The 15,933-nt window shown below is 32.4% G+C and overlaps 1 protein-coding gene across 2 annotated transcripts in view; it reads right to left on the bottom strand.

Annotated features, from left to right (window-relative positions):
- The window catches only part of LOC132928664 (death-associated protein kinase related-like), a 40,112-nt gene extending 24,854 nt beyond the window's left edge, over nucleotides 1-15,258 (bottom strand). For both annotated transcript variants that reach the window (XM_060993484.1, XM_060993491.1), the window contains exon 1: nucleotides 14,454-15,258. In XM_060993484.1, the coding sequence (XP_060849467.1) occupies nucleotides 14,454-14,722 (269 nt within the window). In that variant the 5' untranslated portion in view covers nucleotides 14,723-15,258. The remainder of the gene's footprint in view (nucleotides 1-14,453) is intronic.
- Nucleotides 15,259-15,933: the final 675 nt, after the last annotated feature.

Below are 15,933 nucleotides of genomic sequence, written 5' to 3'. Positions count from 1 at the left end.
CGTGTGTACTGCAGAAATCGTGTGCACATACCAATGTGCGCCGCGATAGATTTATACGATTTTAATGCAGCAATACGATACTACGTATATTGTATCGTATAAGTTATAACTAAATATTTTAATTCTGGGAGCACACGGACATTTTTCTGCTGGTGTCGAACATTTATACGCGTACCTATATAAACCGCGAACGGTATCGTTACAAATTACGATATAACGATTTATTATCATTTATCATTATTACTTTATATGTCATCGGTCGTTGTGGCCGGTCAATCCGTACACATCATATTATATATACATGATTATAAATTATTATAATAATATCATATAGTTTGAGCCTTGGGCCTTGGAGTAGTCCGCCGCGCCGTAGGTATGTAATAGCGCGTAGTATGTCATTATTTAACGGGCGCCATGTATTTCAATATGCGTGTATACAGTATACGTAATATATTATGATATTATTATACGATTTATGTACAGATGACACGACTACAGCACGACAACCGGATGATGACAAACTAAATACGTTTTACTGAAATCTTATACGCCACCGACCATTTCCACAGCCGCCGTAAAATAAGTCTTTTGGATCGTATATAGACTGAAATCCGATATAGGTTTCCGCGGACGATCGTGACAAAATAATAAATATGCACTTGGGATCATGCGTTCCGTTATATACGTAATATATATATATATATAATAATATATTGTATTTCGTACCGGTGGAAATTGCCTGCAGTCTTGTCAATCGTATCTACTGTATACAGTCGACATCGTACGAATATACTCGTGAACGACGTATTACTATATGAGAATTTTTACTGCAGTAACGCATTTGTCAGACTGGATAATAATGCCGCAGGTCTGTACCGTGTCTAACAGAAAATTTGTTGTTTCATCAAATTGAGTTAGAATTTTTTAAACTTTAAACATCGATTGACGTTTGTTTTAATATTCATAGTACCTATACGTTTTTACAGTTTTTATATTCTGCAGTAGCTGCAAAACGCGTTAGTTATACTTAATAACATCTATACTTCATAAAAGGTAACGTTTTTTCAACACTATACTTATATATATGTAACATATTATTATTATAACGTATGTCAATAGTACACGCGCACTACAAATGTTATGGACGTTTAAAGGCATCGCGAGAGAATAGAATTTTTTTTCAAAATCCGCGAGAACGTATGTTACACCATTTTTATATAAATTTATACATACAAACACGGCTATGTGACTATAATATAATCTATAAGATAATATAGTATAATAATTATATACTAATAATAAAAGCGTATATGGGTGTGAACAAGTGTCCTGACATATATGATATAGCTATATCGCTGTATACTTATATATTTATATATTTATATATTATATATATATGATTTAATGAAAACGTTCTCGGTGAAACAATAATCAGGAAAATGTCGTCCGCATTGTAAATAAGAAATCGCGATTCTCAGACGTTTCACACTTCATATTATTAAAGAAAAAAAACTCGTATAATAATAATTATAATTGCGACTCGCGATAATTTATTGCCTACGAAATACTGCGCAGGCCAATTTATTATATACACGTATACAATACATAGCTGGTTGTCTGTCAATCAACTTGCTCACTGCTCCACTAAAATTCACGCAACATCTGCGCAACAAGAACGCATACAAACGCCCAAATATGGTCCGTAATTATCTCACGATTAAACATTATAGATATAGTGCGTATATTATACAAACGTTTCAACAAACTAAAAAAAAACTTTAATTCACATCTCACTATAAACAAACACAATGTTATTATATTGTCGTTTCAATACGCATGGTTTTCGAGAAAAGAAATTACCATAATAATCGTGTCTTGTATTTTCGATAATATTTTAGTATAAACACTCGTTTTTCTACTTTTATCTCTACATTCCACGATCAAGCCATCTGGTGATATTTCTATTGTATACATGCACAGGAATAACATATTATATTCTTCAATTTTGTAGATAATCATCTTAAATACCTAGTTATTTTATCCGTTGCGGTGAGCAAAACATTCTTTGATGTATACCAGAATAACTTGACGGAAAATCGATTGATTTGATACTAAATTATTAACAGCAGGTACGTACATGCTATATTCTTATGAAGTATATACTGAGAGCGTTGGTTCAGTCCAGAAATAGTATTGTGTAATCACGAAAAAAAATATTAGAAATTATAATATAATAAAATAGGACGTATCATAAATGTAGGTTTCACTATAATATGGCTATAGATAATATATTTAAAAAATGGTCTACATGAAGTTGGTTATATGAAATACATTTCATGATCGTACGAATCAATGTGAACCCATTTTAGTGAAGAATATATTATTATAGCCTCGCGTAATTTAATATTAAGAAGATAATATTATTGTTTTTATTTTATTAATATTGCAACAAAATATCATTATTCTTTACCAAAAAAATCACAATTTTATATTACTTATACGCTTTCCTTTAAACTATTACATATGTTTCAGACTATAAGATTTAAGTGGATTATTTTTTGTTGGTGAATACATTTTTGTGACAAGACAGTGCTAAAAACGTTTTGATCAGCTCCTTCAGAAATCGTACAAGTAAAATCGTGTAACGAAATCGTTTTTTCTATTCAAATTATCAATGAATAATTGATTAGACAATATAATGTTATATTATTTGTTTTTGTATTTATTTTAGATATATTTGAGCTCTTTCACAGAATTTATACCATACGAATATCAGAATGTACGACGATATAATACATTAACTATACTTTAATGACGAAATTTACGAAATATAAGCTCTTCGTACGCGCAGGTTATAAAAAAATAAAATAAGAGAGGCCTAACTGTGGCGGTCATACTACACGTACACACACTCATAAACACGATAATATACCGTCGAATATCACCGAAGGGCTTTTGCACCCACAGCTAGTCCGTGACACACCCAAAGTCGTCAACAACGTAAAAACCGAGTCTCGCTGTCTTCGTCTTGGCGAACCTGGCGAGGTTATACATATGTGTTTTTTTTCGTTTCGGCGGCTCCTCGTCAACGATTGACCGACCCCACGCAAATATATAGGTCACCGTGTGCAATGTCCGCGCGTGTCTTTTCGCGAGCACGTGCATTTATGTGCGTATGTGTGTGTGTGTTGGCGTTTATTATGATGGTATTTCGACAAAACAGAAGAAAAACGAAGAAAAAATCTTAAAATACCACTTGCGGCACACGTCAGTTATAATAACGAACGTGTATTTATTAAACAGGTACGTGCTCACGTTCCCGAAAGGCGCGATGCATTTAATATCATAGCTGAAGCCTGACAATAATTATAATTATTAATACGACAGACGATAGAAAAAAAACATCATATTATAGCTACCGAATTCCTTGGAGTCATATCCATTACCACGACTATCATAACTATTCACAACATATTATACCTGTATACAATGTTATACATTGACGGCGACGGGTGTGTTATTATTTTTTCAACGTTCCGTCACCGCCGTATGACCCGCGACCGTGTAAGTACTTACTTGTTGCGATATATATATATAATTATGTATATAATTTATAATGACGGTCGTTTCGATCCGTCAGTGGATGAGTTTCCGAAAGAAATGTCATCGCACTATTTATGGGTATATCGTGTTACACGCCGCCACCGCCGCACACGTTGATATTATTATATTTGACCGTGTGGTGGCGGTATGATAATTATTAGCTCCAGCGAAAAACTCCGTCTTTTCTCGCTCATGACTCCGATGCCATAATCGATATACTATTAATATTATTATTATACTATAGTTAAGTTGCGTGCCTATATAGGACTGGTTGGCCGTGGACCATAATAGCCACCGAGTCGGGGGCTGTTTTTTGTCTTGTTTTTTTTATCATCTCTTGATCGACTAACGAGAAGATTTTAATATTATATTATTATGCAAAACGGCATAAAAGACCGTCTGCAACGATATCTTATCATCAATCGGAAGACCGTATAATTTTTTATTTCCCGAAAACAATGCGACATTGTCGTATACGAGTATAATAATATAAAATCATATATTATTATACCTTAAACACTTGTTTGCATTAGCAATTATTCCGTACGCATATCCATTAAAAAAAAAAACATCGCAGACTTTTTTTTCAATTTTATTCCCACGGAATACATATTTTATAATGTTTTACGTAAATTAATTTTATTGTAATAAATGATTATTCTCAATATTGCCACTTTCGAGTTGTTGAAACTTCAATTGTTAGCTACAAAACGAATTTGGCAATGAATACCATATTATTAGTACGAATACTTAACCACTTCAACAAATATTAAGATAATTGTCAAAAAAAAATTATAATATGAGTGGTGTGCGGATCAAAAACTATTTCGTATTTATTTATTCATTTTTTTTTTATCGCTAGTGTAACAATTAATCAATCGGCATTTGAAATTATCTAAGAAATTATAAAAACTGCATACGAGTATACAGGCAAGTTTTAAAAAAAATACAATATAGTTGTATAGTTTCTATTATATTATTTAAATAAAAAATATATAAGCATTCAATCAAAATTAATATAATTTCAATAGCCTAGAAAATTATTAAATATATGTATTACGTTCAGTATATTATGATGAGAACAATATATAAATTCATAGTTAAATTTTATTATTATTCACTGTACATAAGGTATACCGTATAGGCCGTATAGCATATAAAATATATTATATTTATTTTAGTTATTAGGTATATAGATTTCGTTATGTAATATTTTTATATTATTTTTCTTCTTCTTTTAAGTATAGTAATATTGTAAGGACGTCATCATAAGCCATAAGGACAAATATTTAATATACTTCACATTGGCCGAAGTTATATCGAAACAATAATATGTAATCGTATTTCGACGTAAAACAGTGATAAAACACTTAATATATGTATAAAAAACATAGAACGCGAGCGGGTAGACATAATTATTATTATAATATTAAATATTTGTACACGACAGCTGCGACGTAGCAACAATATTATTATAATAATCGTTTCGATTGAGTTGTAAAATAAACCATATAGACGTCACGAGAAATTATTGGTAGTAGATATTGCCGTTATTATTTTTTATTTTTTTTTTTTGACAACCAACTTAGTAAATAATGATAATAATAACAGTAATGTGGATGAAAAATGAAAATAATCGCTATATAATATTATTGATATAATAATATATATATGAATATATATGATACTGTATAATTCGCGTGGGCATACACCGACCGTATTAAATCAGTGGGCATTCGCGTACTACAATATTATTATCATTATTATGATAAAGTGTATAGATAAGTCCAGTGCGTGGTTTATCGAGTGTTTATATCGTAATGACGTTATAATAATAATAAGAGTGTAATATACACTCTTCGGTAGTCGGCGGTCGAATGATGCTGTACCTATGCGGCTATGAATAATATTATTACCTATATATGAGCGTGCGTTCGTTGTAACTATATCATACTAAACACATCGCGTAGTAATTGTGAGGTAGACAATATAATTATTATACATTATAAATACGAAGTAATAGCACCTGAGAATAGTAATTTACGTCGATTTACGTCGATTCGGATGTGGGAGCGACGACGTATTATAGGAATAAACAAAACTATTAAAAACCGTAAGAATATATAATACGTAGTTAAACCACGTACAAAATTTCGCAAAATAGACTATGAAAAAAAAACAAATTGAACGTGTATACATAATAAAAAAATATGATTAAATATTATATACCTATTTAATAAATATCAAGTTCATTATAAAATGATTATCGCATCGCGGTATACAAACCTTATTATTCGCGTATACGATGTTGTGAGGAGGGAAATCACAAATTTTAATATTATTATGACACACACAATATACGTATATGATTGTACTATTATTTATTATGACAATATGTACTCGCTGCCGCACGCACGCAGGAGTGTCCCAGTCGGGCAGAATTTTATTTTTTCATAAGAAAACCGCGATCGCGAAACAAAGAGATGGGCGTGAGAAACTGCAAACGCTGTACATCATCATCATCATCATCATCATCATCTGTGCACACAGCTATGTAATATAATATACAATGTATGCCGTGTATGAAATATATAATATGTAATATTATATATTGTGCCGTGATCGATGTGTTCACCGCGCCAAGTCCGCCGCAGAGTGTAAGAATTATGTAATAATATATTACACGCGCGTACTTTTGTTGTTTTACGATATTTTTCGGAATTTTTCGGTTGAAATCATCGCGTCCGGAGAATATTAATACTGCTAGTAATAATAATGATAATTTATAACATGCGCGTATAATGTGCGTTTTTGCGCGTAGGCGTTGTATGTAATATGCGCGGTTCGCGAATTTCCTGACAAAAAGTTATAATTATTATCGTCGTACCCGTTACGTCCGTTAGCCAACAGCCGAAATTATATTATTAATTTTATTATACATTATTATATTATTATGTATGGACGACGGTGGCATTTTGAATCGACGTGCTGCGTGTGCAAAGACTACGGCGCGGCGCACGTTATAGTAAATCTTAATTGAAATTGTACATATTTGGTGGCGTTGAGTTATCGCGCAGTGTTAAACAATCGCCCACTACCTCGTCGAATCTTTAAATATTTTATTTTTTTATTCTCCCCGGATTACCTGTCACGCCCCAGTAATTATGTGTACTATATAATCTAACTTCTTGCTATGCGGCAACAATTAACGATAATATGAACTTCCTTCATCCGAGATTTGATCTTTTGCGATGTTCTGTACATCGTTTAAGATTGTAATCAAATAGTAGCAAATACAAATCAAAAAAACCTTCAAAGAAAAAATATAAACTATAATCAAGATTATATAGCAGTATTAGTATCCATGTATCAATCCAGGAATAGAAAAAGTAGCAAAAAATGCAGACATAAAATCTCCAAAAACAAAAAGGCTCGTAAATTTCCTTGCTCTAAAGAACCAATGGTTTTGTAAAAATGAATTAAAATGAGTTACGCCCAGAAGTACCATCCAAGTCGGGAGACTTGCACGATCTACCTAAATCTGAATCTATCCCTTAAAACGAATAATAACACGCTTCAGGTACATTTGGTTTTTACGAATTATCGTTGAGGAGGTGGGAAATCAAAACCACTTTTTGGAAAAATAAAAGCATCCCAATAAGACTCGAAAACGAACGTCTGAAAGACATTTTATTATATATTTATATTTATATATATACGCTAGTACTTATAAATGCAAAAACGATATGTTATGCGACGTGTGCACAATTTACACGAAGACGCGCACGCGTGCAGACACACCAGTTAGAACGGCCTATAGGTATTACGCGGAGGTGTACGGTACACACCACGCATACATAATTGTATATATGTACATCTATACATAGATAACAGTGTTGATAAATTGCACGATTTACAGGTACTTAACTTTATAATAAACATTTTAATGTATATTCTATTCGTTTATTTTAAATATATATATACGGTTGAATTTGTCGATAAATGAATTGATTATATTATTGAGAATGTCTCATCCACTTATACGTAAGTTGGCATCGTCTTTAATACGTACAATTAGGAAATTTACATTCAGCAGAGATTATTTTGTTATAATTATAAGTATCAATATTAAAGTGAATTTAACTATTATCTCTGTTAAAACATCGTTGTTATTTTATATCTGGATTAAATGTAAGTTACATGTGTTTAAACCATTAAAATATATTTACTCATATCACTATAGTTTCAAAATGAAAACATCGAAGATAAAATAACATAGAAACAGATATTCTTACATCTAGATTTTGTAATAGGCAATCTATAACAAAATAAAATTGGTGTTGAAGAACGTAAATCATCTAATGTCTATGTAAAGGTGTCGCTAAACTTTTAAAAACAAATTAAAGTAAAATGGATAAAAACAAACCTTCGAGCGAAAAATAAGCACACATGTTTACATTTTTCCTTTATCAAGAAAAATAATTTGTTTAACATCCAAAGGAAATATTGATTATGCAATATATTAATATTTGATTACACGTGATTTAATTTGAGTATCCCATATGAATAGTACCTATACATTATATATTATACTATTAATAGTTGATTATTTTATATTCATATTGTCTCAAGTCTAAACTAAAAAAATCAATATTATTTATCTCTCTTTTTTATTTAGTAATCATATAAAATGATATGAATTTCAAATCATAGCCGATTAGCCCTCGTCAAAATTTTTAAAAAAGATTTCCAAAAAAAAAAATTTAGAATTCTTTGAACACAGGTCCTCAATTTATGTATAAAGGGCACACATTAATGGCTATGTTTACGTAATATAATGATATATGCGGTATGGTGCCGTCTGTCGTGAGCTAGCAGTCATTAGTCATCTCCTCGATGGCATATTGACGATCTCGCACAAAGATATATTTTATTAAAAATATAAATATTTTTTATACAACCGGCGTTTCGCGCGTGAAAAATACTCGCTCGCGCGTTAATTGATGTCCAAATCAACGTCATCCGCATGCGTACAGTACAGACTGCACTGCGTATTCCGCACGAGATTCGCTGTAATTGAATTATACTCGTATACCTATTATATTATTATATGCTGATGAAATAGTTTTAAAATATAAAATCACCTCCAATATCGTACTCGATTCACAGCATGTCTATGTTATTTGGGTAGTACTGTACCGGGTACGTATAAATACAGAACGTGGGTGCGTAAAATATTGTTATGAAACATAATGATTATATATTATTATATCGACACTCTTGTACAAAATATAGAGTTTTCGATTAAGTTTCATTTTGCGGGAGAGGGAGGGTTGATAAAATTTTGTTGAAATACATTTGCAATTTGTATAGTGAATATTTATAATTTTTTTGTCAGAACTTCAATTATCCATAAAGAACTACCATGACAATTATCCGGTCATCTGATACGACGATTAAGATTAATCGCACAATATTTATGTATAATATGATTTAATATAATATTTATATCGCGTAGGTAACCTGTATACGGCGAGAGTTTATCGGGCCCCGAAACTAAAACACACACATTATACGTTATATTTAATAATTTATATAATATATACGCGTGACGTGTAAGCAGGCACGGCCGAAACCCGTTCGCCGATGCAGCAGCCGGAGAGACACGCGCAAATTTTTTTTTACGCGTACACGGAGTACCACACTTATAATATACTTAGGTCGTATAGCCACGTGTAGGACGAATACAAATGTTATATTATGTAGGTACGTCTCGCCGTATATTTTATTGTACTTCCACGCGACTTGCATTGAATTGTAGGTATATAAACATTATACGCGTACATATAATATAATATGCGCCTTTAGCCAACACATAAGTATGTGCAAACGCGTGCACATAATATATATATAATATATAACAGCTGCTGACAGAATTGATTTGCTTGTCTTGGATGCCTGGATGCAGGTGTGTACATCGCTAATTATTTAAACACAGAATATATATATATATTATTTACACCATCGGCAGACGGCTCAAAACGTATTGAATGCGACACGTTGTTCGTGTTCACGTGGATTAATATAACGTTATACGGCATACAATTCACCTGCATTTCGTGGACTATATAGACGATTCACTTTTGATTTTCATTGTCAAAAGTATATAATTTAGATGTCTAATCTGTTATTAAATCCGAGTAAACTTGTCGTTACTTGTGTTTGAGAGTGGAAAAATAATTAGTGCATAGTCTGCGTACCAGAGTGTTTTAATGATTTCAAAAACCAAGCTATATCCTGATTTTTGAAGATTTATTTATTGTACCGTGCTATTTCGTTTTGACTTGAGAATCTTCCCACACACGGCATATTATTCAATTGAATTAGGAACTGTAACAGTAGAAATATGTACAGAATAGAAACATTTCTGAAATCAGAACTTCACCGGAACCCTGATTTAAATATTTTAAAAACTGAAACCGGTGCCTATATTTTGATGGCTGCCGATAGTTCTCAAAGAATTTCCCGATGTCTCTGACCGTGATTTTTTTCGTATCCATGTTAAATTATATTGGCACTGGTAAAATCAGTCATCAACCAAAACATCTGATATTTTTTATTTTGAATAACAGTATCAACATTTATGGATTTTTATGAAGAATATAATAATATATTATGCCCCAGCCCCACGCTGAAACCGTAACTGTATGTATTGCTTTATTTATATTTACCGAACCGAATATCAAAAAAACTCAAAAAGTTCTAGTCCCTGATATTTATACATATTACATAATATGATAAATAAAATATAATGATGTTGAAGTATGTACCATTAAAGGCTAATAAGGACAAACGACGGCCGCCGAGAACGCCATGACAATTATAAGTACACGCCCCTCTTCCCCCATCTCTTCACTCCTACTTTTGGACTTTCAGGATCATACGATTTAATGTCTTATCGTCTCAGCCACACTGGTTAATATGTGCAAATGAATATAGCTTCCGTACACGTGCTCGAGCGTAATACATTTGTGACAGTAGTCTGCGAGAATTGATATGACTTACTGAATAATATAATATCGTGTACTGACATTATTACTATTATTATAATAATGTATAATATACGCGTTAATATTCACGCGCGCGAGTACATTATTATTATGTTATAATATAGTCGATGACCCATTTTGTTTTTGCAACCGTCTCGCTAACGCCACGAGGTGAATCGGGTTTTCATTGCAAGGACGAACCTTAATAGTATTTTCCAGGAACTAATTGTCGTCACATCATGATCATTTTTATGATTATGATGATAATGATATTATATTATTATTATTATATATTATATACAAGCGAACTCGACGGCATTGCTAAAGGGGTTTTTTTCATTTATTGTAATTTTTTTTTTCCAATACGGTTTTGTTCGTGCGTATACTTCCTATTTCACCATAACGCACCCTAAAAATATAATATTTTTCCTTTCGATAAAAATCACCGGACGCCGCGTTGTCTCGTAAAATATGATGTTAATATGACGACCCCGCAATACAATATTTATGTAGTTGTACGGTCGATTAATGTCGTTATAATATAGTCAGACCGGTGTTTCGCGAGATTGATATACCCGCGGCGGCGTAGTCTAGACATCACGGAGAGTAGGTATATACGTCGATTTGTCTAAAAAAGCACAAATGGCCCCTGTTGCACGTATAAGGGATTATAACCAAGTTATAACCAAATTTGGGTTCTCGTACACACACACGCTACATAAACGTACAAGACGTGCGACGTAATGGATCATTAAACGGTCGTCGGTATAGTCGTATTATCGGGGTGAATCCCTGGTGTCATGGCACGAGACATCCGTATAATAATTGTCACGGTTGTAGCAGCCACTGCAGTATATATATAAATACACGTATAAAATATCAGTAAATATATACGAATGAGTATGTATGTGTGTGTGTGTGTACTTTTGCGCAAGTATGTGATGTACGCACACGACGATAATATATATCCTTGTATACGATTCCGGTATAGTTGTTTTTCGTTAATTACCAAAGAGGTCGCAGAGTCGGATGGATCTGCCGCACTGAGATCGAGCCGTGCATACGTAACTATACGCCGGCCTGATACGTGTCCGCAATAATGTATTGACAGTTTCGTCCTCGGCATGTCAGTCGTGTGTCCGACACGGACGGAAGGCAAGAAAAAAAAATAGAAAAAAAACATTGTTCGAATCCCATATAATAATCAATTAGCCCGACGAAGTATATAATAATAAAATGTCGATAAAAACGATAAGAGGAAAAAAAATGATAAACATCGTATTTCATTTATAGTATATAAATATTATATATATATATATATATATATATTATGTAGAATATAAAGAGTATAAGACACGCGCTTTTTTTTGCGTTTGCGTACTCCGTGTATAAATAACGAACATGCAATTTTGAAATTTACACGGTGACCGGTGACTATATAGAACGTGAGGAACGTGAAATAACCATTGTTAAAATTGTGACTTCCTCGTCCCATTTCAAGAACTAAAGTAATTATAATCCACGCATACGTTCATGCAAATTTTTTATAAAACTAGAGACCAAAGTCGAACGTTTAAAGTAATAATAACGTCCAATTAACATTATAACGTGTCTTAACAAGACATTAATACTCGGTAAAGGTTCTAGTATATACGTCATGTTTTAAATTATATACTATAGTACCTATTGATAATACAAATCAACTTCAAAATTTCAAAACGTTTAATAATACTACAATTAACGTCTTGTTAATACGCTATAATTATCATAATTTAATGTATAATTAATAATAATTATCCTATTCAATTATGAACGTGATTTTAAAACATCAACATGGTATAATAGGTTAAATATCCAAGGAAAACTGAAAGTATTTAGTCAATAGTCATAGTCATGGGTACAACATGTTGTTACATTATATTTAAATTAAGTCTTAGAAATATGTTTGTAATAAAAATAAATTAAGTATTGGAATAATAATATTATTAATTTTTTGTATGTTATCTCAAGAGCTAAACATAACATAATTTATCCTTAGTAGATCATTTTTACTCGAATGACGTATGTTGTATTCGAGTTTCTTATATTATACTATTTATACTGTACAAGTATCGTTTTACATTAGTGTTAATTGTTAAGTATTTATGAATGAGAACCGTATAGAAATTACGTAATAATCATCTTTATAAAAAGTCGTAGTTATTGTTTTACTGGTTTTTTAATTAATTATTTCATAAGTCTAATATGTACACTGAATAGAGTATTGGAATTATTTATTGATACAAGCTTATAAATTCTATTAAGTATAATTGTATACTTGTATACTATTGTAATATTTGTTCATAATTTAATCAATTTAATTATTTAGAATTATCTTTTAAAAATCGATGTATTTACCTATTAAAAAATGTTGGTCATTTTCTATAGTTAATTTACAAATTGTATGATATCATACTATACCGAATATTAGTCTTGTTTGAGAATTTATAACCAAACACTTATTATAATATAATAGATACTTATATAAAAAATTAAATAGCAAATATTGATGAAACTATAAGGGGTTATGTAGGTTACGTAGATGTACCTACCCCTTGAGGCCTGAAGATGAACGTAGGCAAAAATTGTTTTGAGAATTATCAATAAATTTAATAATGTCTATTTACTAGTTATCGCACAAAATAAATAGAAGAGGCTTAGTAGGCAGATATACTATTTTATTTATCGTATATATATGTTTATATTATATAATAATAATATATTATATATTTTTATATATTTAATTTTGATAAATATAAGTACACATAATAGTACAACGCAAATGAGTGTAGATATATTTATTTTTTCTTCACAAAATATTAAATATAAACTATATAAACTGATTAAAATCATGTGGAAAGTTGCAACCGATTTTTTAGCGAGCATAGACAGAGACGTATTTATGATGAAGCTAGGCAGAGGCAATCACATCACAGCAGGTGGTACATTTTAATATTATTCGCATTTATAATTTCTATCTCTCTTTCTCTTTTTCTATATATAATACATATTATATATATATATGTGTGTGTGTGTGTGTGTGTATAAATATATATTTTGTTGAGGCTTATAGACTTGAAAATTTTTGAACCAATTGACATCAAGTTTTGCATACATATACTTTTGAAACTCAGGGAGTGTTTTTAGTTCCGCTTTTAACCAATATAGGTTAGCTCACGTATACATTTCAATTTTTGTTATCAGTATTTAAATTTGTTTTGTTTATACATAGGTATCCATAAGGTTGTAAATGATTACTGCCCCTACGTTGAATCAAAAATTACTTTGATAAAAATTTTAAAAATTGTTCTTAAAGATTATAGAAACATTTAGAGAGTAGCTTGAACTACATTAAAAAATATATCGAACATCATATCTAATTCGATTCGGGTGAATTTCACCTATCTCGGTAGATTTAGTTAACACAGTTAGATATACTGACATATCGATTTAGCTATGAAATGAGGTATGTTATAACTGAGATACGCCAATATACCACCGTACTTTATATTTGTTTATATTTTCTCGGGAAAAATCATGTTTTACAGTCGGTTAATTAAGTTACTATATGAAAAATGAATATAATATTATAATAAATATTCATACTCGGTTATGAATCGAACTAATCATTAGAAATATACTTTTACTACATATTGAGTAACGATTTATTTATATATTTGATCATATGTTACTTCTTTCTACATTATAATTTTCTACAATTACATCTATATAGTCAATATAATATTATGTCTAGAAACTTACTTGGCGAATGGTTCGCTGTCCAATCGGTAATAGTTCTCGATGGGTTCCGTCTTGACCAGACGCATTAGTTGTTTTTCGTCGACCACGACCACTCCCTGTTCGACGTCTGCGTGCTTCCACAGCACCGTCTGTTTACTACTGCTCTTGGTCTTGTTGGCCTCTGCCTTGCGCTGCACTGCACCCTTAGCTGCGGCTCGGCCGCCCTTTTGGCCTGACGCGTTCATACGGCTACTGATCGCCCCGCTGCCCGCCGTCGGGTATATCAACATAGTTTGCGTATATGTGTGAACACCGACGCGGTACTCGGGATCGATTGGTTAAAATGTAATTTAGGTAATAAAAAAATCGTAAAACGGCAGTGATAACGATAAAAATAATAAAAATTAACGGGTCTCGAAAACAACACCGCTAGCTAGTGAGGAACGTCCTGGAGACCGCGGACGCGTTTGCTTGTTTGTTCGGCAGCGGAATGAAAATATTCTCCGATGAACCAGAGAAAAACAAAAACAAAAAAAAAACCGCGCGCGAACTCGAAATCGATATGTTATATATAATATTACGCGTACTCCGACGAACGACTACGAAAACGTCCGAATTCGACGTAGGGGCGGCCTATGAAATCACTAAAATAAACGACTGCGTAAACGTGATTCACCGGACTCTGTAATACCTACGATGATGACCGAAATAATCATGTAAACAATACTTGAAATGGTTTGTGACCACCAGAAACGGCATATCCTCGTCGAGAGACGTCGACTACAGTTGACCGCGTACGCAAACAAACTGCCGCGGTTAAGTCCCGGTGGCGGTGATAGAGGTGATCTATAGGAGCGCGCGCGCTGAGGCTGTGGCAGCCGCCGGACGACGCGTAGTGGGAGAACCGACCTGAATATACGGCGGCGGCGGTGGTGGTGACGTCCGCGCGGGAGCTTTGATGTCGACGTCGCGTCGTCACCGCGGCAATAATGATAATATTAATTTGTGCCTTTAATATCATTATTATTTTAATAGTGTAGCCCGAGAACGTTATCAATAATATCTGTACCGAATGTACAAAAATAAAAATATATTGTAATACGTAAGACGTCGGCGACATCGACGATGAAGTTTATAATAATATAACATATAATATACATTATTGTGTTCTCTGACACTCAGTGTATTTGGTCGGACGCGTTCGGAATGTGTCCGTGGGCCGTACACACACACACACACATCATATATAGATCTATGGGACTGTTTCAAATCAAGGCATACGAGAGCGCATTTTTGACGGAGGTCGGTTTTCTGGATTTCCAATGACACGAAATATCCAATTGGCTCGACATCAGTGTCTACACGATATTGTTTCATATAATAAGTAGCCATAATAGACATAATAGTTGCTGGTATCTACCGCGCGTGTTTTGTCTTAAAGGTATTCCGTATAATTATATATTAGTAAATACTATAATTATAGTATCGCGTAAAATTGAAA

This window comes from Rhopalosiphum padi, chromosome 1 (genome assembly GCF_020882245.1).
Source record: "Rhopalosiphum padi isolate XX-2018 chromosome 1, ASM2088224v1, whole genome shotgun sequence".
Classification (NCBI taxonomy): domain Eukaryota; kingdom Metazoa; phylum Arthropoda; class Insecta; order Hemiptera; family Aphididae; genus Rhopalosiphum; species Rhopalosiphum padi.
Note: the sequence above shows the minus strand (reverse complement) of the source record. Positions and strands in the feature narration are given on the sequence as shown.